This window comes from Malassezia japonica, chromosome 4 (assembly GCF_029542785.1).
Source record: "Malassezia japonica chromosome 4, complete sequence".
Lineage (NCBI taxonomy): Eukaryota > Fungi > Basidiomycota > Malasseziomycetes > Malasseziales > Malasseziaceae > Malassezia > Malassezia japonica.
Genome location: NC_083373.1, coordinates 15,372 through 37,574, shown reverse-complemented (window position 1 = coordinate 37,574; position 22,203 = coordinate 15,372). Strand labels below are relative to the sequence as shown.

Genomic DNA, 22,203 nt, shown 5'->3' with positions numbered 1-22,203 from the left:
TCCACGCGTCGCACTGTACAGCGCAGCAAGTGGTACGTGCCTGCCGAGGTCGAGCGCCACCCCAGTGGCGGCGTGGCCATGACACGCACCGAGGCCAAGCCCCCCGTGGAGCCACGGGCGGGCCATGCACGCCGCGGTCTGCTGTACGTCGATCCACGGATCGTGGAGGAGAATACGGCACCGCGTCCCCGCCGCACGACGCCGCGCGCAAGCGTGGCTCCGCCGCGTGCGCAGCAAAAGCGCACGAGCGGCGAAGTGCATCGCCTCAATGCGGAGCTGCAGACGATCGAGCACCGCCTGCGCTCGATCGAGTGCACAGACGACCTGTGCGCGCTCGACCTGTACCACGACCAGAAACTGTACGCCGTCCCACTGACCCAGTTTTATGAATGGCTCCTTGTCGCTCCTCGAGCTGTTGCAGCAGGAAAACAGGACCAAGCATGCGCGGCAGCTGCCGGAGCTGCACACCGTGCTCACGCGCACCTGGAAAGTGGGCATTGAGCTCGCGCTCGACCAGCTGTACGATATGCTGGCCCACACCGATACCGTTGCCACTCCGCGGCCTCTCTCGCACCACGACCTGGGCGAGGACGTAATGTCGCCGCACTGCATCCTCGTCGAGGTCGTCGAGTGCACGCTGTGCAATGCGTATGCGCTCTGCGCGTGTCTGTACGAAATGTCGACCGAGCTGCGCGTGCGCCGCGCGTGCGTCGAGTGGCTCGGCGACCTCGCGTGCCGCCAGCTGGCTTTTCTCCAGTTTCTGCACGCCTCGCAGGGCGTGCGGCGGGGGCGCTCACACCGGCGCCACGCGAGCGTGCCGGACGAGCCAGAACTCGCCGTGGGACGCTACCGCGTGCCGGACGAGGCGCAGCTCGCCATCCAGGGCTTCGACCTGTCCCGCACGCACGGCTCGCGCTCGGCCCTGCGAGAAGAGTACGACGCGTGGCAAACCACAGCCTACCTCTGGTACGGCATGGCGACGCGCGACACGCCCAACGAAGGTCACCTCTATACCTCGCTCGCGCAGCTGTCGAGCAGCGACGAGCTCATGGCCTTGTACTACTTCTGCAAGAGCCTCCAAGTGGTGCACCCCAGCACGGACGCCCGCGAGCTCATGCAGGAGTACTTTTCGCAGGCCGCCCAGAAGCACCGCACGCGCTCGGACGCGTCGGTGGCCGAGCTGGTGGTGTACTTGCACGGGGTGCTCGCCACGCGCACGGACATGGACGACGCCTCGCACGCGCTGGCACGCCTCGCGTCTCACTTTCATGTACAGAACGCAAGTGAGGCCGCGATGGCGTACTCTGGCACGCGCTATCCCCATATCCTGCTCGAGACGCAGTGGATGATGATCGGCCTCTGCACCGTCGCTGCGCTGTTTGAGTTTGGGCGCGCAGACGCATTTGTCGACATCCGCCTCCTCGCCGCGTACCGCACGCCGTCCGACGCTCGCCTCTTTTCCGAGAAAAGCCTCGCGAGCGTCACGGCGCTGCTCGAGCGTGACACGGTGCCGATCCACGAGGAACGCCCCGAGGCGAGCGCGTGCGATGCGGCGCTCGCGGCGGGCGTGCCGCCGCCCACGGCGCACGCCCTCGGCCTGCTCGTGGAGCTGGTGCAGATTGCGGCAGCGCTGCAGCACGAGGCCTTGCACAACACCGTCGCACATATCAACGCCCCGACCGCGTTTTTGGTGCTGGTCTTTGCCGCACTGCATGCGCTTGCGCTGCACGTCCACGAAAGCGACGCGGCGGCGACGCTGTGCGCCATCCTGCGCACGCATCTCCCTTGGAAGCTCCTGCTCGAGTTTGGCTGGACAGACGTCTTTCCGTCCGACAACGGCGCGGACGTCGCAGAGATTGCGCGCCACGTCCTGCCTGAAGACTGGTGCTTCAAAGGCATCGCGTGGAACACCTTCCATGCCACCTTTCCCGACAGTATACCACGCCGAGGCGGCGCCAGTGCCCAGGCCGCCACACCCCCGACCGAGGTGCCGAGCGGCAAGTCGGCGTTTACGTTTTCCTCCGAGACGAATATGTTCGGCGACCTGGGCGCCATGGCACGGCACTTTGCCTCGCTCAAGACACACTCCTACCTCTCCGCTTATGCCCAGGACCCCGATCTGCAGCAGCTGCTGCGTGTCCGCCACGCACGCTACCTGTTGCTCCTTGCAGGTCTGTACACGGAACTAGGACAAAAAGGCTACACCTAACTACTCGGGAAGCTCGCTGCCGGTCAGCAACGCACGCACTCAGCCATACACACCTGCGTTCTGCCTGGCCAGTGGCGGGGTAATAGGTAGCCCACCCGTACGAACCCCCCCGGAACGATCCTGGATTAAAGACATGACATCCCTCGTAGGTCAACTCGAACCGTTCGTAGCGATCCGCAAGCACGAGCTGGATCAGAACAAAAATAAAGACGTACCGCACTGGGCATCGGGTATAGGCGCAGGGCATTGGCGTACTCCCACAGCACGGGGCGCACCGGCTGGGGGAGGGGACACAGATGCGCTTGGTCCAGCAGCGTCGAGACAAGCTGCGTGAGCAGGGACACGTACGAATTTCTGCAAGTCGCCCTCGCTGATCTCGTGCTTGAGGCGCACGGCGCTGCGCAGCATCTTGCTCATGACATCGTCGCGGAACACGACAATCTCCTGCGAAAAGTAGAGGATGCGGCAGGGGTTGCTCATCCAGTGCAGCCGCTCTTCACAGAACGACACAGGCATCCGCCGCTCAAAGCGCTCGACGAGCGGCGCAGGCAGACGCGCACGGGGGAGCACCGGCGTCGCCGCAGGGTCGTCGGGGCCGGGCACAAACACAAAGTGCGTCTGCTCCACGAGCCGGGGGAAGCGCAGAAGGAGCTCGGCGAGGTTCGCAAAGCCTTCCTGGTAGCGCTCGAGCTGCTCGCCATCGGCCTCGACCGGCGTCGCGCTAAAGTTGCCGCACAGCACAATCACGTACGGAATAAAGTCTGCATCGTGGTAGCCCTGGAAGATTGCGCGCAAATTCGAGAGCGACGGGCCGTGGTCGAGGTGGACCTCGGAAAAGACGGCCATGCACAGGTCTGCATGCTGCATTTCTTGCGCACGCAGGGCAGGCTGCGTGAGACGTGCAAACGTACCACATGCTTTTGGGGAACGGCGCCGACACCGCTAAAGTCGATATGGCCAAAAAGCGCGCTGCGTCAGACGCGCGACGTACCGTGCACTCTCCCGATTCTCACTAGGCGGATGGCCGATCGCAAACGCACGCAGGCGCTCGTCCGGCGTGTACTCGCCTTCGACCAGGATATAGGCGCCTTCGGTAAAGATGCCTTCGCCCGCGATCTGCGTCAGGCACAAAACATACCGCCTGGCTCAGGTCCAACACGACGCTCCCTTCGCTGTCCTCGAGCGCGTACGCGCCATCCGGCATCGTCGACAGGCGCCCAAACAAGAGACACGACTGCCCGTGCCGACCAAGCAGGTTCTTGGTCGTGGTCAGCTTCATGAACGACTGGCGCTCGCGCACGCCCGGGCCGACGGCGAGCGGCGGCAGAAAGTGCTCGTTGCGCATCACAATGCTCCGCAGCAGCTCGTACCGCTCGCCCAGGTGCTCGCTCGGGGCGCTCGGGGCGGACAGCAGCGACGGGGCGCGCTCGATTCTGCGTCAGGCCAGCGACGTACCGCTCGAACACTTTGCGCGACGCGCTAAACACGGTGCGCGGCATGGAAAACGCGTCGAGAACATGCAGATAGCGCTCGACACCCGGCGCGTCGCCCTGCGTGACGCGCGCCGAGGCGCTCGGCGCGTCGCCCTCGGCAGACTCGACCAGCAGCTGGTCGTACATCTTTTGCAGGATCTCGCGTGTCACCACGAGCCCGTCAAAGCCCGAGAGCTGCGCGCCGCTGACGTGCTGCTCGACGAGCGCGGTCGCGAGCGCCTCGACGGCTTCGGCCGCTGCGGCTGCATCCTGCAGCAGATCGTGCGCTTGCAGCGTGCCATAGACAAACTGCACAGCATCCGCACGCATCTGAAGGTGGTGCTTCGTGGTAAAGGTGCGCAGAATGACGCGCCGCACATCCGGCGGGACGTGCACGCCGTCGCTCCCTCCGTCCATCGTGACGCGACGCGACCCACAGATTAGTCAGCTTCGACGATGAGCCGCGCGCGGTCGGCGGTCGAGGCGGCGAAGGGCGATGGGAGCGAGCGCAGCCTGCGTGCCGTGCTCGACCTGGTCCGTACGCCGCACGAGTACGACGACGGGCGCGAGGGAAGCACCTTGTCGCTCGGCCTCGATGCTTTGCAGGGCTGGTGCAAAGACGCCCAGCCGATCTCGGCAGACGCCTGGCAGCTGCTCCAGGCGCGCCTCGTCGACGCGCTTGGCGTGTCGCATACCTCGACGGTGAACCGCGCACGGCGGATACTGGCGGATGTGCTGCGTGTGTGGGACGCCTCGGACCGTGCGGTCGACCTGCCGAAAAACCTCGCGGCGCATGCGAGCAAATACCCTGACGCCCAGGCATCGCTCGTCCTGCTCGATGTGCTTGTCGCGCACTACGGCACGCACATCGTCGGCAGCGATGCATGCGCTTTCTTTGCGTCGCTCCTCGCTGCCATGCAGGCGGGACGCGGCAGCGTGAGCCGCCGCTCGCGCCTCGCTATGGCGTTTGTGCTTGCGTGCCGCAACGAGAACCAAAATAGGGACGTATGGCTCCTGCCGCTTGCCGCGAGCCTCGTGCACCCCGACGAGCGCGGCGCAGAAAATGTCGTGGCGCACCTCGTGCACCCGCTGCTCGACGCGTGCCCGGACGTACTCGGCGACTTGCTGAGCGCGCTCGGCGGAACGTCGGAAAAGCACGTACGTGCACTGCTGGCCGTGCTGCGTGCAGCCAAGATGCGCGATTTGTGTACGTTGGTCGACGACGCGGATGCGGATCCGCAGGCGACACCGATGCGCGTGCCGTGCTCGCTCTTGCATGCGTGCATCGCGTCCGCATCGCCTCGCATCCAAGTCGCGGCGCTCGCGCTGACTGTCGAGGCCAAGACACCCGCAGCCCTCTTTTGCGCGGCCGAGCTGGATGTCGTGCGGGCCTTCTTTGCCGCGAGCCTCATGCTGCCGAGCGCTGTTGCACGCAAGGATAGCATCGCGCTGTTTGTCAAGCTCCTCGTGCGCATGCGCGTCGGCATGCATGCACTCGCAAAGAAGGACAAAGCGTCGCCGCTCCTCGATGCTATGCACACGCTGCTCCGTGCGCTCTTCCATGCCGTGCTGCAGGCCATGCATCCGGGGGCGCCGTACGCGTGCACCGTGCTGGGCGTATCGCTTCTCTTTCTCCTGCTCGAGGCGTCGCTCACGCTTCCGGCACCGGGGGAAGAGCTGCACGGATTCGCATTGCAGGATGCCGTGCGTGCGCTACACAAGGCCAAGACGACCTATCCTGGCCACGCACCGTTTCCGGGCGTCGCTCCGAGTGCGGCACTGAGCGAACGCTTGCTCTACCTTGCCTCGGAGAGCACCTATGACGATATCCAGCAGACTGCGACGCTCTTGCTTGTGCGCCTCGCGCCCGTGCCCGAGGCGGAGCTGCGCACACCGACGTTTGTTGGCACGCACATTGTCGCGCCGAGTCTCGAGCGCATGGGCGCTTTGAAGGACTCGGACGCGTACGCCGCCGTACAGCTCCTGCAGCTGTACCACATAATATGTGCAGAGGACGCTGCGGCACAGGACGAGGCACTCGCACGCGTGTATGCAGCCGTCGGTGAGATCGGCGAGGGGGGGAGAAGCGACACAGACGCTCCATGGCCCCTCCATCTCTTGCGTGCCCACACGGCGCTGCTCAACGCGCGCCTTGCGTACGCGGAGCAACATGGCGTCGGCGCTGCATCGCATGCACAGGCGCTGCATGGCACCATGGCCGCCGTGCACCTCCTTGCCCAGCGCACGAGCGCCGACGGACTCGCGGCTGAGCGCGAAGTGCTTGGCCACTGCGTCCGCCGTGCGTGGGCGCTCACCTCGCCGGTGCTCTGTGCTGCGGCGCCGGAAGGCGGCGCCGAGGACGACGACGATAATCCCCTGCCTGAACTTGCGCACGCGATGCATATTGCACAGACCGACGCACTCGATACCCCTGCGTACCAACGCATCCTGTCGTATGCATGGCGCACGATGAAAGAGGCTGCTGCATTGCATGCGACAGTCATGCGTGCCTCGCCGGACACGCAGCAGGGCAGCGACCTATTTCTCGAGTGGATGCTTCATATCCGGCACCGCGGCGCTTTTAGTACGATCTATCCCCAGTACGAAGGCGTGGCCAAGGACTTGTTGCGCACGAGCGACAGCCCGACTGCGTGGCTCCAGCAGCTGCTCGCGCGCCTGGACGAGCAGTGCGAGCAGTTTAGCACGACGCGCCGCAGCGCGGGTGTCGGCTACGCGGTTCTTGCTCTGCTTAGTGCCCACGCCGGAAAAAAGGCGGCGCTTGTGCTGGAAGCGACCATCGCACAGCTCGTGCGCATGTCACAGAGCGAGCAGCCTGTGCGTACAATTCACGCCCTGAACATCTTGCGTGTAATGGTCATGGACAGCACACTGGCACCGTCGATGCGTGCTCACCTCGGCACGGCGCTCTCGCGCGCCGTCTCGTGCTTCTGCTCGCCGCACTGGGGCGTGCGCAATGCGTCGATGATGCTCTTCTCGGCCATCAGCACACGGTACTTTGGCATCCATGCTTTGGCGCAGGGCTCCGCGTCCAAGCCACTGGACGGCCTCCTCGAGGCAAGCCCGGCATTGGGCGCGGCACTGGTCGACACGCTGCGGTCCGAGTCACAGCGCTTGAGCGCCGCGGATCTTGCGGCGGTGGGGCACGGCTCGGCGCTGTACGCTGTTCTTCTCCTTCTCGGCACGCTCCAGGATGGCGCAGCGCACGGACTCCCAATGGACGAAGTGCGCTCTGCAGTCGAGCGGTGCACACACAGCGCCAACTGGAAGATTCGCGAGCAGGCTGCCTCCTGCTTTTGCGCACTTCTGCCGACCGACGAAAAGACCAATGTGGCAGGCCGCATCTTGCAGGACGCCTCGCTGCACGACCAGAACGCGCTGCATGGGCAGCTCGTCGTTCTGCAGAAGCTCGGTGGGGATATCCCGCTGATGGAGCGCATCGATCTCTTGGAGAAGAATACATGCCCTGCGACGTGTGCGGCCTATCTGGACGTCGTCCAGCGCTGGCAAGGCGACTGGACACCGGTCGCTACGTGGATTGCCGCATTGTTGGGCGAGGCAACGGGGCCTGTTGAAAAGCTGCGTGCGGACCCTTTCCTGAGCTGGCTCCTGCCCAACGTGCTATCCCTCGGCATGCAGTCGGCCACGGCGTGCCTACCTCCTGCTGCTGCCCTCCTCCAGGACGTGGACAGAGCGACGGCGCTCCTCCGTGTGCTTCACGAGCGCAACGAGCAGGGCACACTCGCCACGATGCTCTCCGCGCTGGGCTGGGATGCGACAGCCTTGCAAGGCAACCTACTTGGCCTTGCGCTCGACGAAAATGCCGCCCTGGACTGCCGCATTGGCGCTGCGGAGCTTGCCGAGACGCTCAGTAGCACCGCGTCGTGCGACTGGGCTGCACAGGCAGAGGCTCTGCTCGTATGTGTCTTGTGTACAGAGCACACTGGCGTGCGCGACGCGCTCCTCCCTCTACTGGGCGTCGCAGCATGCTATGCACCTGCGGAATACGTCGACCAGTGCGTTACGGTGTGGGAGCTGTGTGCCGACGACTCCTTCTCGGTCGAGTCGCGTCTTGGCACGGCACACGCCGTACAAAAGGTCTATGACCACCTCGCACAAAACAGCGACGCACTCTTCCGTGCGCACCGCATTGTCTTGCGTCTCTTGCACGACGACAGTGGCGATGTGCGCGACGTCGCTTGTGCCATGCTCAGCACGGCGGCCGCACTGCCGATCGGCCACGCGTGCCTTGCATCGTTTGTGCCTGCCATCGAGGCGATGCGCGTCGGCGACGTGCAGTGCACCGAGTACCTGTGGAGTACGCTGTGCGACACGGCCCCCGAGCGTTTCTCTCGCGACGCATGGAGTCTGCTGTCCCAAGGTACGTTGCTCTACTAACCCAGCCGCGCTTCCTGCCGAGTCGAGTCATGCTCTGTTCCCCTCCGAAGACGAAAATCAGTACTACGACCGAGTTGCAGACATGGTGCGTGCGTACCGCTACTTTGTGTCTCGTCGTCTGCCGCTGCCTCCGAGCGTCGACCTGGAGGCAGCGGCAAAGGAAGGCGCATCGCACCTGGGCGGGCGCGTGCTCGACAAGGCGCAGTTTGTGGAGAAACTGCAGTACGCGCTGGTCGTGCAGCTGGACGCGACGCTACGCGGCGCCCCATCGCCGGCTTCGGACACGCTCCATGCGCTGCTCATTTATCCCCAGTGTGACACCGAGGAAAGGCAAGCGCCGCCGCCGGCGCTCCGCATCGCGTAAGCAGGTCGGCAGACTAAGATTAGACTCATTTCCGACTTTTTCTTTCCGAACGTGGGCGGTGTGGAAGGACACATGTACATGATCGGGCAGCACTTGCTGCGCCGTGGGCACAAGGTGCGTGGCTGCGCTCATTTAGGTGATTGTCATCACACATGCCTATCCCCCCAATCGCGTCGGCGTGCGCTATCTCCCGTGCGGCATGAAGGTGTACTATGTGCCGCTGCAGGTCATTGTGCGTCAAGATACCCTGCCGAACTTTTTTGCGCTGCTTCCGCTGCTGCGCACTATCCTCATCCGTGAGGAAATCCAACTGGTGCATGGCCACCAGGCCCTCTCGAGCATGGCGCACGAAGGCATCTTTCATGCAAAGAGCATGGGCCTCAAAGCAGTGTTTACTGACCACTCGCTGTTTGGCTTTGCGGATGTGGGCAGTATCCTGACAAACAAGCTTTTGCGTTTTGCGCTTGCCGACATTGACCATGTGGTGTGTGTGAGCCATACCGGCCGCGAAAACACCGTGCTGCGTGCCGCGCTACGCCCGAGCGACGTGTCGACGATTCCCAATGCAATTGACGCTCAGCACTTCGTGCCAATGGATACAGCGCCCAAGGATCACGGTACGTTTTATTTCCTCTGACGCAGTGTGCATTGTCGTTCTGAGCCGGCTGATGTACCGCAAAGGCATCGACCTGCTGCTCACGGCGATTCCGCGTCTGTGTGCCATGCATCCCGACTTGACGTTTGTAATCGGCGGCGACGGGCCGAAGTACGTCGACCTGGAGCAGATGCGCGAGCGGTATATGCTCCAGGACCGCGTCGAGCTCGTCGGCGCTGTGCGCCAGCGCGACGTGTGTGCGCACCTCAACAAGGGGCACATCTTTTTGAATACGTCGCTTACCGAGGCGTTCGGCACGTCGATCATCGAGGCGACATGTACCGGCCTCTATGTCGTGACGACGCGCGTCGGCGGCATCCCCGAGCTTCTCCCAAGCTCCATGATGCGCCTTGCTGAACCGACGGACGAGGGTACGTTGCCCCACTCACCCAGCCATTGTCCGCGAGACCAACTACGCGATCGCCCACATTCGTGCGCAAAAGCACGACCCGGTCGCGCAGCACAAAACTGTCGCAAGTATGTACTCGTGGACTTCGACCGTACGCCGCCTCGAGATTGTGTACGAGCGTGCGATGAATACCCCTCCCCGCTCGAGCGCGGCGCGATTTGCGCGGTACGCATCCGTCGGTGGCCCCATTGCTGGCAAGATTGTCTGCATTGTGGTTGCCGTGCAGATGGTGATGCTCATCGTGCTCGAGTGGCTCCTTCCTGCGAAACAGATTGTGCGCGCGAAATCGCTACAGGGTACACAGCCTACATAGTTACTGCCCGAGCTTGAGCTTGTAAAAGTCCTCGGCGAGCTTGAGCGCCTCGTCGAGTGCCTCCTTCGACGCCTCGCCCTGGCCCTGTGCACCATCGGGCTTGCCACCGCCGCGGCCCTGGAGCTTCTCCGAGATGGTCTTGTTCCAAGAGACAGCATCGAGGCCAGCGTCAAGTGCCTGCTTCGGCACAAAGTTGCTGTAGATGGTCTTCGCAGGGCCGCTCGCCGACTTGTCCTGCGCAAAGAGGTAGACCGCCTTGTCGGCCTTGCGCGCAGCCGCGATACCCGACTGGAGCGCCTTAGCGTTTGCGTCGACGTCGAGCTTGGCCACGTACACGTTCGCCTCGGGGTTCTCGGCAAAGTACTTGGTCACTGCCTCCTGCGCGGCCTTGATGTCGGCTGCCGACTTGGCCTTCAGCTGCGTGTCAAGGGCCTTGCGCGTCTTGGCAAAGCGCGTCTTGAGCTCGTCCTTGCGGAGAACGCTCATGTCCATACGCGCAAGCTCAACACTGTACGCCTTGAGTTGTGCGTCCTTCTCGCTCTGGTCCGTGATCTTTTCAATGGCCTCGAGGCGCGCAGTAGCCTCGTCGGCAGTGCGCGTTACCGCCGCGGCCTCGTCGCCCGTCACGGCTGTGACACGGCGGATACCCTTCGCAATACCACCCTCCTCGGTGACGATCAGCTTGCTGATATCACCCGTCTTGGCCACGTGCGTACCACCGCAGAACTCGATGCTAGTGCTGCGCCACTTGGGGTTCTCGAGGTCCTTGGCAATGTCGTCCACGTCAAACTCCAGAGAAACGACACGCACGGGGTTGGGGTAGGCCTCGCCAAAGACGGCGCGGAGACCGGGGATCTTGTACGCCTCCTCGAGAGTCATGTCCTTCGAGTACACCGGGACGTTGCGGTCGATGAACTTGTTGCTGATCGCCTCAATCTCCTTCACCTCGGGAATGGACAGGGCAGCCTTGTGCGAGAAGTCAAAGCGGAGCTTGGTAGGAGCGACAAGCGAACCCTTCTGGTCGATGTGGTCGCCGAGCACCTCGCGCAGGCCAAAGTTGAGGATATGCGTACCCGTGTGGTTGCTGCGCAGGGGACGGCGGCGGCTCTCGTCATACTCCGACACGACCTCCTGGCCGACCGCCAGCTCGCCGTACTTGAGGTAGCCGACGTGCACCACGTAGCCGTTGTACACCTGCACGCTCGTCACCTCGAACTCGGTTTTACCGTCAATCACCAGGCTACCCGTGTCAGCCTGCTGACCACCGCTCTCGGCGTAAAAGTTGGTGCGGTCCAGCAGCACGCCAAACGGCGAGCCCGTCTCGGGGAGCTCGCTCGAGCTTTGGAAGAACTTGTGCTCCTGGAAGATGCTCTTGACCGTGGCGTGGATCGTGGGCTGGTCGTACTTGAACTTGTCCTCGGTCTTGGGAACCGAAGCGTCGCCCTCGAGGTGAGCGAGGTCGTGCACGTCGGGCTTGACCGTGTCGAGGGCCTGCTCCTTGGGGCCACCCTTGCTCGCCTCCTTGCTTTCGGCCTGGGCCTTGTCAAACTCGGCCTGGTCAAAGGTCAGGCCCTGCTCCTCGGCCATGATGCTCGTCAGGTCGACCGGGAAACCAAAGGTGTCGTACAGGCGCCAGATGTCCGAGCCGCTGAGCTTCGTGCGGCCCTCGGCCTTGGCCTGGCGCGCGTACTGCTCAAAGAGCTTCTCGCCACGGTCCAGCGTGCGGGCAAACGACTGCTCCTCCTCGTCGAGAATCGCCTTGATGTCGTCCGTCTTCCGCGTCAGTTCGGGGAAGAACTCGCCGAGCTGCTCGACCAGCGTCGGGAGCAGCTGCGAGAAGAAGCTGCCAATCGGCACCTCGAAGTACTTGCGCACAAAGCGCACACCACGGCGCAAAATGCGGCGCAGGACGTAGCCACGGCCATCCTTGTCAGGGACACCGCCATCGCTCATCGCAAAAGCGAGCGTACGGATGTGGTCAGCAACGACACGGTAGGCCGTGTCGATACCGTCCTTGTCCTCCTCGCCGAGCTTGCCCTCGTAGGCACGAGCACCGGTCAGCTCCTGGATGCGGGCAAAGAGGGGTGCAAAGACGTCCGTGTCGTAGTTCGACGGCTTGTCCTGGAGGACAGACACCAGGCGCTCAAAGCCCATACCCGTGTCAATGTGGCGCGCAGGGAGCGGGCGCAGCGAGCCGTCGTCCTCGCGGTTGTATTGCATAAAGACAACGTTCCAGACCTCTAGCACGTTGGGGTCGTCCTGGTTCACGAGCGACGCTGCGTTGCGGCCACCGATACGGTCGTAGTGGATTTCACTGCAAGGGCCACACGGTCCGGTCGCGCCCATCTCCCAGAAGTTGTCCTTGGCGTCACCGGTGAGCAGGTGGTCGTCCGCGACGCCGACCGCGCGCCAGTAGTCGCGCGCCTCAGTGTCTGCGTCGAGGCCGAGCTTAGAGTCGCCCTCAAAGTAGGTGACGTACAAGCGGTCGGCTGGCAGGCCGTACACCTTCGTGAGGAGATCCCAGGAGTACTGAATCGCTTCTTTCTGCGGTGAGTCATGCAACTTACCTTGAAGTAGTCGCCAAAGCTCCAGTTGCCAAGCATCTCAAAGAAGGTGTGGTGGTAGGTATCTTTGCCGACGTCGTCCAGGTCGTTGTGCTTACCGCCAGCGCGGATACACTTTTGCGAGTTCACAGCGCTCTTCATCTTGGCAAAGTTCGACGAGGGGTCCACCGTGCCGAGGAAGATGGACTTGTACTGCGATTAGATGAAGCAACGCACCTGGTTCATACCCGCGTTTGCGAACAAAAGAGTCGGGTCATCATAGGGAATGGTCGAGCTCGACGGCACAAAGGTGTGACCACGCTCGCGGAAAAAGTCGAGGAACGCGCTGCGCACCTTCGCGGCCGGCCACTCGACGGCAGGCGTCGTCGTCGATACGGACTCGGTCATTGCTCTCGTGCACAAGTTTCGAAAAATTGATGCGGGGGGAACACGTCGGGGTACACTACAAATCGATCGGACCCACGAAAAGCCACTGGGCATGCACGAAGAATGCACGCGGCGTCAGCGGAGGGCGTCCGCAGTAATGTAGGTGTGTGCCTTTCATACATGCCGCGCCAAAAAGAACTGCAGCAACCAGGATTCCCGCGTGGTCCCCCACCGCAGTACTAACTAGTCGATACCATGCTTAACTTCGCAGATCGGACGGGATACGGTGCTTTCATGGTTCTGTGGCCGCAGATGTCTGTTACCTGCAATGTGTGTTAAATAAAGTCCACTTCACAAACGTCTAGCCAACGGTTGGACGCACTTCCGCGTGTAACGCGTACCCGTGCGCGTTGCAATGACACACAATGTCATCATATTTGAAAATAGGGGTAATCTAAAGATGGAAGCTGAACAACACATTACCAAGTCCACCACCCCCACCCTAATTCCACGATGACGGAGGGTCCATGACACCTTCGATTAAGATCTTTGCGCGTTATTTTTGGCATGGTACGTGCGTTTACAGGTGTCAGTCAGGATCCGTTTTAGGCCAACCCCAGATTGAACTAGGGTAGTAATTGTCCCGAGCGCATGAGTGGATCATTCTTCGAAACATATCACAGCCTCCTTACACCCACATCAGCACCCCACAGCCGTCCGCACGGCAGCGAGGGTGGCCAGGTGTCCGCACGGATGTTTTCGCCGCCGTTCCTGCAGCAGTCCATAGCGAAGTCCGACTCCGATTGGACACAGAAGACGCCCATGGAACTAAAGCCGAGGGAGGGTTCCCCCCACTTGAAAATTCCCCACGCAGCAGCCACCCTGTGACCAATCACAATACGTTTATGCACGCTCGTTTGTATTGGGCCAACGATGACCCGTTGTGTTACGTCAGCGTAGCTGCGGCCCTCAGAGCGCATCGAGGTCCCCCCTTACCGTGGCGGACGTTGCACAGCGGTTGCATCGGAGGTCTACGCGCGCGTGCAAAGGTCTCTTCGCTACCTGTTCCCCCAGAACATGCTTTGTGGTTGTTGCTGCAACTAAAAATACATCATATATATCAGAGCGTGCTACGACACAAGCTTCCCGTGTAGCGTTTGCCAAGCCTCTCGTTGCCTGCCGTCGTGTGTGCTAATCGTTTCGTTGCGATTCACCTTTTTTGCCACGGCCCTTTCTACCTTTTTTCTAGATGGACACAGTGCCGTGGAACCTTTCTCCACAAGATCAGAGGTTTGCCTTCCCGGGTCTGGCCCCGGGCCAGGCCCTGGGAGGGAACGACACAAACAATAGCGGCTACCTGGCCGCTCTCCAACAAGCTTACGGCGGGAACAATTTCGCCGGGTTCACAAGCCCTGTGTCTCGATCCCCTGGCATGCCAGCGTTCGACGCCATCCAGCCACCGTTTCCTCAACATGTGCCGAACGAACCCCTTGCTGGTCAAGGAGGCGCCGCTTGGCCCATGTCGACGCCGATGCCTCAGCACGGCTTCCCGAATGAGGTCCCAATGGAAGCCTCCCCCACTACAGACAGTGTGCAAACACCCGTCATCTCGGTCCGTGCTGCTTCACCTTCCTCGAAGGAGAACGACTCGACGGCGATGATGAGCATATTGGCCCACACTGGTAACGCGGAGCCGACATACATGGCATCCATGTCACCCAATTTTCCTGATCAATATCCTCGCATGGGGGTGCAGCCGTCGACGGCACACCCCGAAAACAGCACTGCGCTTGCCATGATGCTCGCATCACCGGCGCAGGAGAAGGCTTTGCATACGCTTCCTATGAACACCTCTTTGTCTCAACCATCCTTGACCAACCCCAATCAGTTTGTTCCTCAAGATTTGCGGCGCAGAGACAGTGCGCAGCTGCGGAATTTTTTGAAACTGGATGTGAATATGGGATTTGTTAGTGATGGCAAAAATGAGTCGCCCACGATGCTTCAACCGACCTTCGGATGGAAGAAGCGGCGCTCTGTATCGGACGTGGGACCTCGTACACCTTCGATGCTTGGATTTGCTATGGATAATCAGGTGATCTCGCCGATGGACGACATGACGTTCCTGGTGCCAGAGCCCCGTGCCCCGCCAAAAGAGCCACAGTCGCAGCAGCAGCAGCAGCAGCAGCAGCAGCAGCAGCAGCAGCAACAACAGCAGCAACAGCAGCAACACCCCGGCGTCCCAATGGACCCCGCGGCTCACTTTGCTTCACTCAACCTTCACGTTGACGAAGAGCGGTCAGGCTCTCGGCCCTCGCCTGCGCAGGCGCAGGCGCAGGCGCCGCCGGTTTCTACGGAGCTCCTGCCGAACCCCCCGATTGCAAGCCCGACGTCGCCCGCGACCTTGAACCCCAACTTGATTCAAGGCATCCCAATGATGCCGCAGCCCATCCAGTCCTTCCACCACTCAGTCTTTGCTGAAGACTCGAGCGATGGTAGCGCCCATACTGGCCCTATCCGGCCCAAGGTGTCGGATCGGACATCGCGGTCTGCGAGCCCCTACCAGACGCCGAATCGGAGCATTACGCCCGAATCAGAGCTGTCGTACGATGACTCGGAACTCGGTGATGCGACACGCATGGTCCAGTGGCGCTTCCCGTCGGCCAACATGCAGTCGACTGACTCGCTGCACCCCATGGACGCCTACTCGCGTCCGTCGGGTGGTCCCGCGATGCAGAATGCGCGGTACCCGAGCAACGTGCGGGGCACGCGCAGGCACATGCGCGCGGCGGTGTCGGAAGACTTCCAGGGCCGTGTGCGGGAGCCCGTGGCGAACTGGGGCCACTCGGTCGACCTAACGCGCGAGCCCTTTTCGCCCTTTTCGTTGCTTTCGCCGCACTCGAGCGCCGGTAGCGATCAGGGGAGCAGGGCGGTGTCGCCAGACGTGGCGTTGTGGGCCGCAACGCAAGAGTCGCAGCGTCTGCAGATGCAGTCGGGTCGTACGTCGCCCGCGCAGAGCGACGCTGCGACGCAGCTGTCGGGCAGCTCGACTGCAGCGTCGTCTCCCGATGCCAAGGCCGTGCAGACGGCCGCACAAACGCGTACGCCCATTGTGACTACGAGTGCGGCCCAGGCGGCATCGGCGTCGCGCCGCAAAGCCGAGGCCCTCTTCACTTGTCCGTTCCCCGACTGCGACTCGACCTTTACTCGGCAGTACAATTTGCGTGGCCATATGCGCTCTCATATGGACCAGCGCCCGTTCAAGTGTGAGTGGCCGGGATGCGGGCGCAGCTTCGCACGGACGCACGACTGCAAGCGCCACCATAACTTGCACCTAAACATCAAACCCTACTCGTGCGAAAGTTGCGGCAAGACCTTTGCCCGACTCGACGCTCTGAACCGCCATCACAAGAGCGAAGCTGGTACGTGTGGGGGTCAGAGCGATGGCCGGGACTCCTCCAACACCCCTAGCTAGATGATGTGAATAGACAATAAGGCACTGTATATATGATTACTATTGAGGTTTGCGATACTGTGCCACGGTCCGATCCGCAACAAACCTGCGCCAGACAAGCAGCGCGAGGCGAGCGGGAAGAAAGAGCAGCGAGTCGACCAGGAGACCATTGCCAGGGGCACTGCCGCCCGACGAGATGCGGAGGAACATGCCCACAAGGCCATCGGTAATGGAGAAGTGGCCGGCCTCGACGCCGCGCTCCAAGTGCTCGGCACACTGCTCGGGCGTCTTTTGGTCGTCTGCGCCTTCAATGTCCTTTGTCACCTGAGGCTTGGTCTTGTTCTCCTCGTCAAAGCCGGGCGAGAGGATGGTCGCAGGGAAGTAGGTCTGCACCGTCAGGCCGTACAGGCCAAACTCGGAACGGAGGCACTCGGCCAGACCTGGATGAGCAAGACAACGTACCGCGGATGGCATACTTCATCGGCGAATACTGTGAGTATCCAACGAGGCCCATGAAGCCCATCACCGAGCTCACAAGCACGATGCGGCCCTGGACATGGCTCGCGAGCATCGCCTTGGCACTCGCCTGGATCAGCAAGGGGGACGTACATGTGCCGTAGCAAGCGCGGTGAAGTAGTCCGTGCGCACCGCCGCCTGAAAGTCCGCCTCAGTCTGCTCGACAAACAGGCCCGGCTTGGCTCCGCCAGCACAACAAAAGACCGTGTCGGGAGTGGTGGGGCATTTGGCCAGCGCCTCAGCAGCGCCTTGGAAGGTCGACACGTCGGCAGAAACGTACGCAATGGTCTGGCCCGGATTAAGGCGCACAGTCTGGATCAGTGCAGTAACTTACCTCGACTTCCTTGGTCGCCGCTTGGAGCTTCGCCTCGGAACGGCTACAGATGACCACATTGGCGCCGTGCGACGCGAGGCGCTTGGCCAGCGCAAGGCCAAGTCCTTGAGAGCCGCCAGTAATCAAGACATTCTGCATCAGACATATCACATACCTTGCCTTTGGCAGTCCACGACTTGGACTGCAGCAGAGACCAGCCCATCACGAGCGCAACGCACAGTCCCAGAATCGCCCACATGGAAAACAGAGCCTCCACTTGGCCGCCATGCCAACGTGGGCGTATGCCAAAGGCATCGGACGTGCGCAGGACTGCAGTGAGGCTACAGCGCTGCTGAAAGTGGCTCGACATGCTTCCTGCTGCCATGGATGGCGCCTAGTCCCAGATTCCAACTCGCCATACGAAGAGATGCCGCCGGTGCATGTGCCCGGGGCAAGCGCTTGCCAGTGCACTGGCATGCTACCCCCAAAGGGCCTAAATGTAACCGCAGGAGATCAGCAGCAGGAAGGATCCTTACAGGAGCTACGTGATGTGTGGGGAGCATGTGGGAGATGTGCACATCCGCTGCTCGATCATGGCGAGCTGATGCTTGACCCCGCAGAAGAGCGCGTGAGGAGGACCAAGGTTGCCATTCGCATGGACGAGCTCTTGGAGGACGAGCAGAGGTTGTGTGACTTTGCATACAGTGATTTGGATCTCGACTCGCTTAGAAAGTACGTCGTCTGACTGACTCAGGCAAATGCGCTCGCTTGCCTACCGTCGCGAAGCCGAACAAGATACCCACCGCAGCGAGGAAGCAGACGACAAGCAAGAGGGGAGGAGTGCACCTCAAGAAGGTACTGCGGCACCCCCAAAACCTGCACCTTCTGCTCCTAAGCAGTCCCCTCCTTCAAAAGGAAAAGCACCCGAGTCTCGCAAGACTAAAAATGGACGCCAGGCCAAGTCTATGACGCCTGCGCCGCCGCGCACAGTGCCGAATGCCGACCTCTTTCACACACTAAACTATATCTACCAGCGTGCCCACCGCATGGAAGTCATGGCTGCTCTACGAGGAAAGCCGCACCTCGCCCGGTGGAATGCTGCGGCAATGCGCCAGTTTTTCGCTCTTGCAAAGCGTGCCGTGATTCGCGTGTACGTACCTTGTCTTACCCAGGGACCCCTCGATCAAAAAAAGTGTGTGCAAGAAATGCATGCACCTCCTGATTGAAGGACTTACGTGTCGCACGACTGTGCACGGTACGTCGACTGGCTTACCTAGACATGCGCCGAGCCTATACCATCTCTACCCAATGTTCGCATTGCTTCTTTGTGCGGACGCAGCCCGTAAAAAAGAGCCAAGACCACCCGAAGCAGAAACCGCGCCACTTGTCTCAGCGGCAGCGCAGGCGGCGATGGCTGCGCAGGACAAACGGCAGCTTCCAACCTGTAGAGCTCGAGGTGATGCCCTACGCAGAGCGACTGCAAGGCACGCCGTGGAAAGAGCCGATGGAGGAGTATGTCAAAGCACAAGGCGGCGATACAGGGGCACTGGACCGTGCCTTGACTTGCCGCGGAGGACACATCGTTACCGTGGGACTTGGGCGGAACGGACAAGTAGGGCCCCAGGCCTCACCAGACGATTATGTATAGGAACAACTATTTACTGCTTCCATGGCTCAAGGTAGGATGCGTTTCAAGGTCATTCATTTCGTTCAAGGCACTCGCCTCCTTCTCCCACAGCATCCTTGAATCAGTGCTGCTCGTGTCGCCGCTCGATGCTTGCGTCATTTCCGCGAGCTGTTCGTCCGAGAGCTCAATCTTGGTCGAAGGCACCTTTTGGACGGCCAGCGTAGTAGGAATCAAGCATGAAGCCCAAAGTGAGGCCGAGAGGATGCATTGGTTGAGGTTCGCCCAGTGGGTGGTTCCCACCACATAAGACATGCATGTTCCGATCGACTCAAAGGTGCGGAGCAGTCCCACAGCACGCTCCATCGTGCCGTCAGAGTGAGGGTAGGTACCAAGAATCCAGTAGACGAATCCCAGTTGTGCTTCGTACAAAAACCTGATGGTTAGCACTGATACATACTTCCAAAGGATGAGTACGGCCATAGCGTTGTTGAAACTGCCCGAGCTTCCATGCCAGTCCACTGTAGCCTTCGTCCGCGTAAAGAACACCTCGGTCACGATCTGCCAAATCCAAAGACCGGTGATGCCAACTGCAAAACCCGCCCATAAAATCTGAGTCCGCCGGCGCTGGTTACCGAAACCGCGATAGTCGGAAAAAAAGGCAAAGATGAAATCGGCCGCAAGCTGGACAATGGCCGTCAGGAGCGATGCCAGAGCGCGCGCACGAACGGAGAAGTAGGCCGTGAGGTAGTTGGACTGATACACTGAACCCCATGTCCCGGCAATAAAAATGGGAATGAGAAGCGCAAATTGAGGGGCCTTGATGATGTGCCATACACTCACAATCTCGCGCTTGATCGAAGTGCGGCTGCGCTTTAGGTGCGGAATACGCGTCCCATCCGGGCGAATGACATTGTCCGGAGGGCTGAGGAGAAGAGAAACGGGTAGTCCAAGACACTGAATTGCAATAAGTGCATAATAGGTCGTGTAGGAGACCTTACCTACTCCGCTGCCGCCCGTATTGAGAACGACCGAGATAATGCCGCTGATGAGTGGGCCAATGTTGCGGATCGCGAGCCAGATGCCCACCATACGCCCTCGCTGGGCCTCACTGGGATATCCCACAGCTATCGCGCCCTCTGCGGCCCAGAAGAGCGAAGCGCCAATACCGCAAAGAACTGCACCAAGATAGACAAACCAGACACTGCACAGTAAGACAAGGCAAAACGTACGTTCCATAACGGTTATCACAATAAAGACTCGCAGAAAGCGGTGTAAAGCTGCACGGTTAGTGGATACCCCTTCTTGTAGTACCTACAAAATGACACCAATGACAAGCGTCCACTTGCTTCCAATAATGTTGCACAGACCACCTGCCAAGGTACATCCCACTGCCATAAACCCAAAAATGATGGCATTGCTAGCATTAATCAGGTACGGCTTTGATTGTCCTCCTGCACCCAGACTGTTCACGGCTACCCAAACACCTGGCTGTGTAAAGGATACGATGCCCAGAAGAACGATTTGCACAAGCACTGTTCGATACAGCGACGCCCCTTTCTGGTACAAGCGTGTGAAGTTCATGCTGTACAGATGAGACGAGGGCTCACTCTAACTGCGTTCATTTAGAATGCCTATTATACTACTCTCCTGCATCATCCACACCGCTGGAATTCTTAATTACGTGCGAACAGACCGACACGCTTACGCCCAAGAACTATGGCGTGACTGGTACTGTGGAGGCCTAGATAAAGTTTCCATTGAGATCCGTTTGTCATTACGTGATCAACTAGAGGCATTTCCTATCGTGACAATCCCTCCTTCCAACCTATGTAAACCACTTAATGACCAGAGCCACCCTTCCGGTTCTGCGGAAGCTCGGGGTTCTTGGGCTTTTCGGTGGTCTTGCACTTGATCATCGTCTCGTCATGGAGGTCCTCCTCACAGAAGTGGTCTTCATTCGGACCGCACGAAGTCGCATAGCCAGCATCACACCAGGCCTGCTTGTAGGGACGTGCACCGTCAAAGAAGTGGACACTGGTTTGGTTGTACTTCTTTTCAGGCTTGCTGTCCGTGTCCCAGCAGCCCTTGGTCTTCTGCGGGCCATTGTCCTTGCGCTTGACCGGACCAAAGTTGCGGTCTTCCGGCCAGTCGAGGTAGCCACAGCCAGTCGTGTTGGCGCCAATGCGGTCAGAGTAGTCATCGCCGTAGGTGCTTCCAAGGTAAATGCACGCATTGTCGGCTCCGTGAGGGGCATACCAAATACCAGCGCCCACCTTGTTCTTCTTCTCCTCCTCAGTAGGGAAGCCGATACAGGTGGTAGAGCTGATAGGGAAACACTTCATGTCACACATGGTACCGTTCCAGTCCACGGCATTGCAGTCAAATTGAGAGACGAGGTAGTTGTCGTTACCATAGATGGAACCAACACAGGGGATACCCTGAGCCTGCTTGCCTTCGTTCTGGTAGGTGATCCAACCAGCCTGAGCAGCAAGAGGAAGGAGCGAAAAGAAAATGTAATCAAGAATCATGTTGTTGTATACGGGCTACAAAGTGGCTTACCGCGTGCGGTTATATAGAGCACCATTCCCATCTGATTGTCGCCGAAAGATCGACACGAGATAAAATTTCTTGGCAATTTGGCCGGATTAGGACCCCTCTACTTTGATTCGAATTTGTCTGATGAAATCTGTGGCCACACGTAATCTCATTGGACAAAATTCAAAACGCCAAGGGGAACTGATTTGCGCCGATCAAAGCCGTAGGGCCATGGTGGAGCGTATAGAACACAGCATTGCTCTCGTGCGGGTGTTACAGCCTTGTTTGTTATTCATATGCTGATTGGTTTATTTCATGGCCCCGGGCTGACCTCAGGAACGAGTGGAGCAAAGAGGGAGGCAACGGAGGCATTAACATACATGACATCATCTTTAAAGAACGTGACTGCTATAGTTCGATATTTTTTCAAAAATATCCCAAATTGGGCCTTATTGCCTGCCTGCCAGGACCTCGTGGCCGGAGCTCCGCCGACCGGGATCTAACTTTAATAGAATTCCTCTGCGTGGTGCAGAGAAAATGGGAAATAGGCCGTGGCATCTGGGAGGTAAGCCGGAGTTCCGTGGAAAGTTTGCAGATCCCCGCACGATGCTCCTAAATTAAGCTTAATCGCAATGTGATGAATGAGCATAAAAGACGCGGAGTGTAGGTGACCTGGAAACAGTATACACAACTCCAACAACAACAATGTTCAAGCTACTCTCTATTCCGCTTGTTCTCTTTGCCGCTACTGCTTTTGCGGCTCCTGTGCAGCCTGACGCCGAAATTCAATGCAAGCCCGTTGGTAAACCCGGCCTACTTATGGGCACGCCTCTCCGAGGCGATGCAAGTCCCATGCAGTTTACTGTGAGCGATGAGAAGTACATGGGACATCCGAAGCTCCGCGCGACCAACGATACGTCGTATCAGTTTCAATTCTACGAGTGCAAACCCCCTCAAGGGTACAACCTGTCTTCGGGCGAAAGCGAATCAGTT

At 60.2% G+C, this 22,203-nt stretch overlaps 8 protein-coding genes across 8 annotated transcripts; 4 read left to right on the top strand and 4 right to left on the bottom strand.

Annotated features, from left to right (window-relative positions):
- Positions 1 to 78: 78 nt before the first annotated feature.
- On the top strand, positions 79 to 2,209 carry MJAP1_002378 (uncharacterized protein; the record flags this gene model as incomplete). The annotated part of the gene is made up of 2 exons (XM_060266315.1): positions 79 to 359; positions 382 to 2,209. 2 exons carry the CDS (start codon positions 79 to 81, stop codon positions 2,207 to 2,209), a joined length of 2,109 nt encoding a protein of 702 aa, XP_060122298.1.
- A 39-nt stretch (positions 2,210 to 2,248) lies between these two features.
- DPB2 (DNA-directed DNA polymerase) lies at positions 2,249 to 4,098 on the bottom strand (the record flags this gene model as incomplete). Its single annotated transcript, XM_060266314.1, has 8 exons — positions 2,249 to 2,273; positions 2,371 to 2,396; positions 2,425 to 2,535; positions 2,558 to 3,097; positions 3,121 to 3,178; positions 3,201 to 3,325; positions 3,348 to 3,642; positions 3,665 to 4,098. 8 exons carry the CDS (start codon positions 4,096 to 4,098, stop codon positions 2,249 to 2,251), a joined length of 1,614 nt encoding a protein of 537 aa, XP_060122297.1.
- A 39-nt stretch (positions 4,099 to 4,137) lies between these two features.
- On the top strand, positions 4,138 to 9,838 carry SPT14 (phosphatidylinositol N-acetylglucosaminyltransferase; the record flags this gene model as incomplete). The annotated part of the gene is made up of 6 exons (XM_060266313.1): positions 4,138 to 8,080; positions 8,103 to 8,457; positions 8,485 to 8,575; positions 8,598 to 9,078; positions 9,104 to 9,487; positions 9,510 to 9,838. The coding sequence occupies 6 exons, from the start codon at positions 4,138 to 4,140 to the stop codon at positions 9,836 to 9,838; spliced, it is 5,583 nt and encodes a 1,860-aa protein (XP_060122296.1).
- ALA1 (alanine--tRNA ligase) lies at positions 9,839 to 12,789 on the bottom strand (the record flags this gene model as incomplete). The annotated part of the gene is made up of 3 exons (XM_060266312.1): positions 9,839 to 12,343; positions 12,406 to 12,594; positions 12,619 to 12,789. 3 exons carry the CDS (start codon positions 12,787 to 12,789, stop codon positions 9,839 to 9,841), a joined length of 2,865 nt encoding a protein of 954 aa, XP_060122295.1.
- A 2,083-nt stretch (positions 12,790 to 14,872) lies between these two features.
- Positions 14,873 to 16,244, top strand: MJAP1_002374 (uncharacterized protein; the record flags this gene model as incomplete). The annotated part of the gene is made up of 2 exons (XM_060266311.1): positions 14,873 to 16,187; positions 16,237 to 16,244. 2 exons carry the CDS (start codon positions 14,873 to 14,875, stop codon positions 16,242 to 16,244), a joined length of 1,323 nt encoding a protein of 440 aa, XP_060122294.1.
- Positions 16,245 to 16,279: 35 nt separating this feature from the next.
- MJAP1_002373 (uncharacterized protein) lies at positions 16,280 to 17,307 on the bottom strand (the record flags this gene model as incomplete). Its single annotated transcript, XM_060266310.1, has 5 exons — positions 16,280 to 16,659; positions 16,682 to 16,805; positions 16,829 to 17,047; positions 17,070 to 17,201; positions 17,224 to 17,307. The coding sequence occupies 5 exons, from the start codon at positions 17,305 to 17,307 to the stop codon at positions 16,280 to 16,282; spliced, it is 939 nt and encodes a 312-aa protein (XP_060122293.1).
- Positions 17,308 to 17,703: 396 nt separating this feature from the next.
- MJAP1_002372 (uncharacterized protein) lies at positions 17,704 to 18,394 on the top strand (the record flags this gene model as incomplete). The annotated part of the gene is made up of 6 exons (XM_060266309.1): positions 17,704 to 17,780; positions 17,803 to 18,198; positions 18,221 to 18,244; positions 18,277 to 18,303; positions 18,326 to 18,358; positions 18,388 to 18,394. 6 exons carry the CDS (start codon positions 17,704 to 17,706, stop codon positions 18,392 to 18,394), a joined length of 564 nt encoding a protein of 187 aa, XP_060122292.1.
- A 308-nt stretch (positions 18,395 to 18,702) lies between these two features.
- MJAP1_002371 (uncharacterized protein) lies at positions 18,703 to 21,203 on the bottom strand (the record flags this gene model as incomplete). Its single annotated transcript, XM_060266308.1, has 3 exons — positions 18,703 to 19,783; positions 19,991 to 20,045; positions 20,531 to 21,203. The coding sequence occupies 3 exons, from the start codon at positions 21,201 to 21,203 to the stop codon at positions 18,703 to 18,705; spliced, it is 1,809 nt and encodes a 602-aa protein (XP_060122291.1).
- Between the last annotated feature and the right edge of the window lie 1,000 nt (positions 21,204 to 22,203).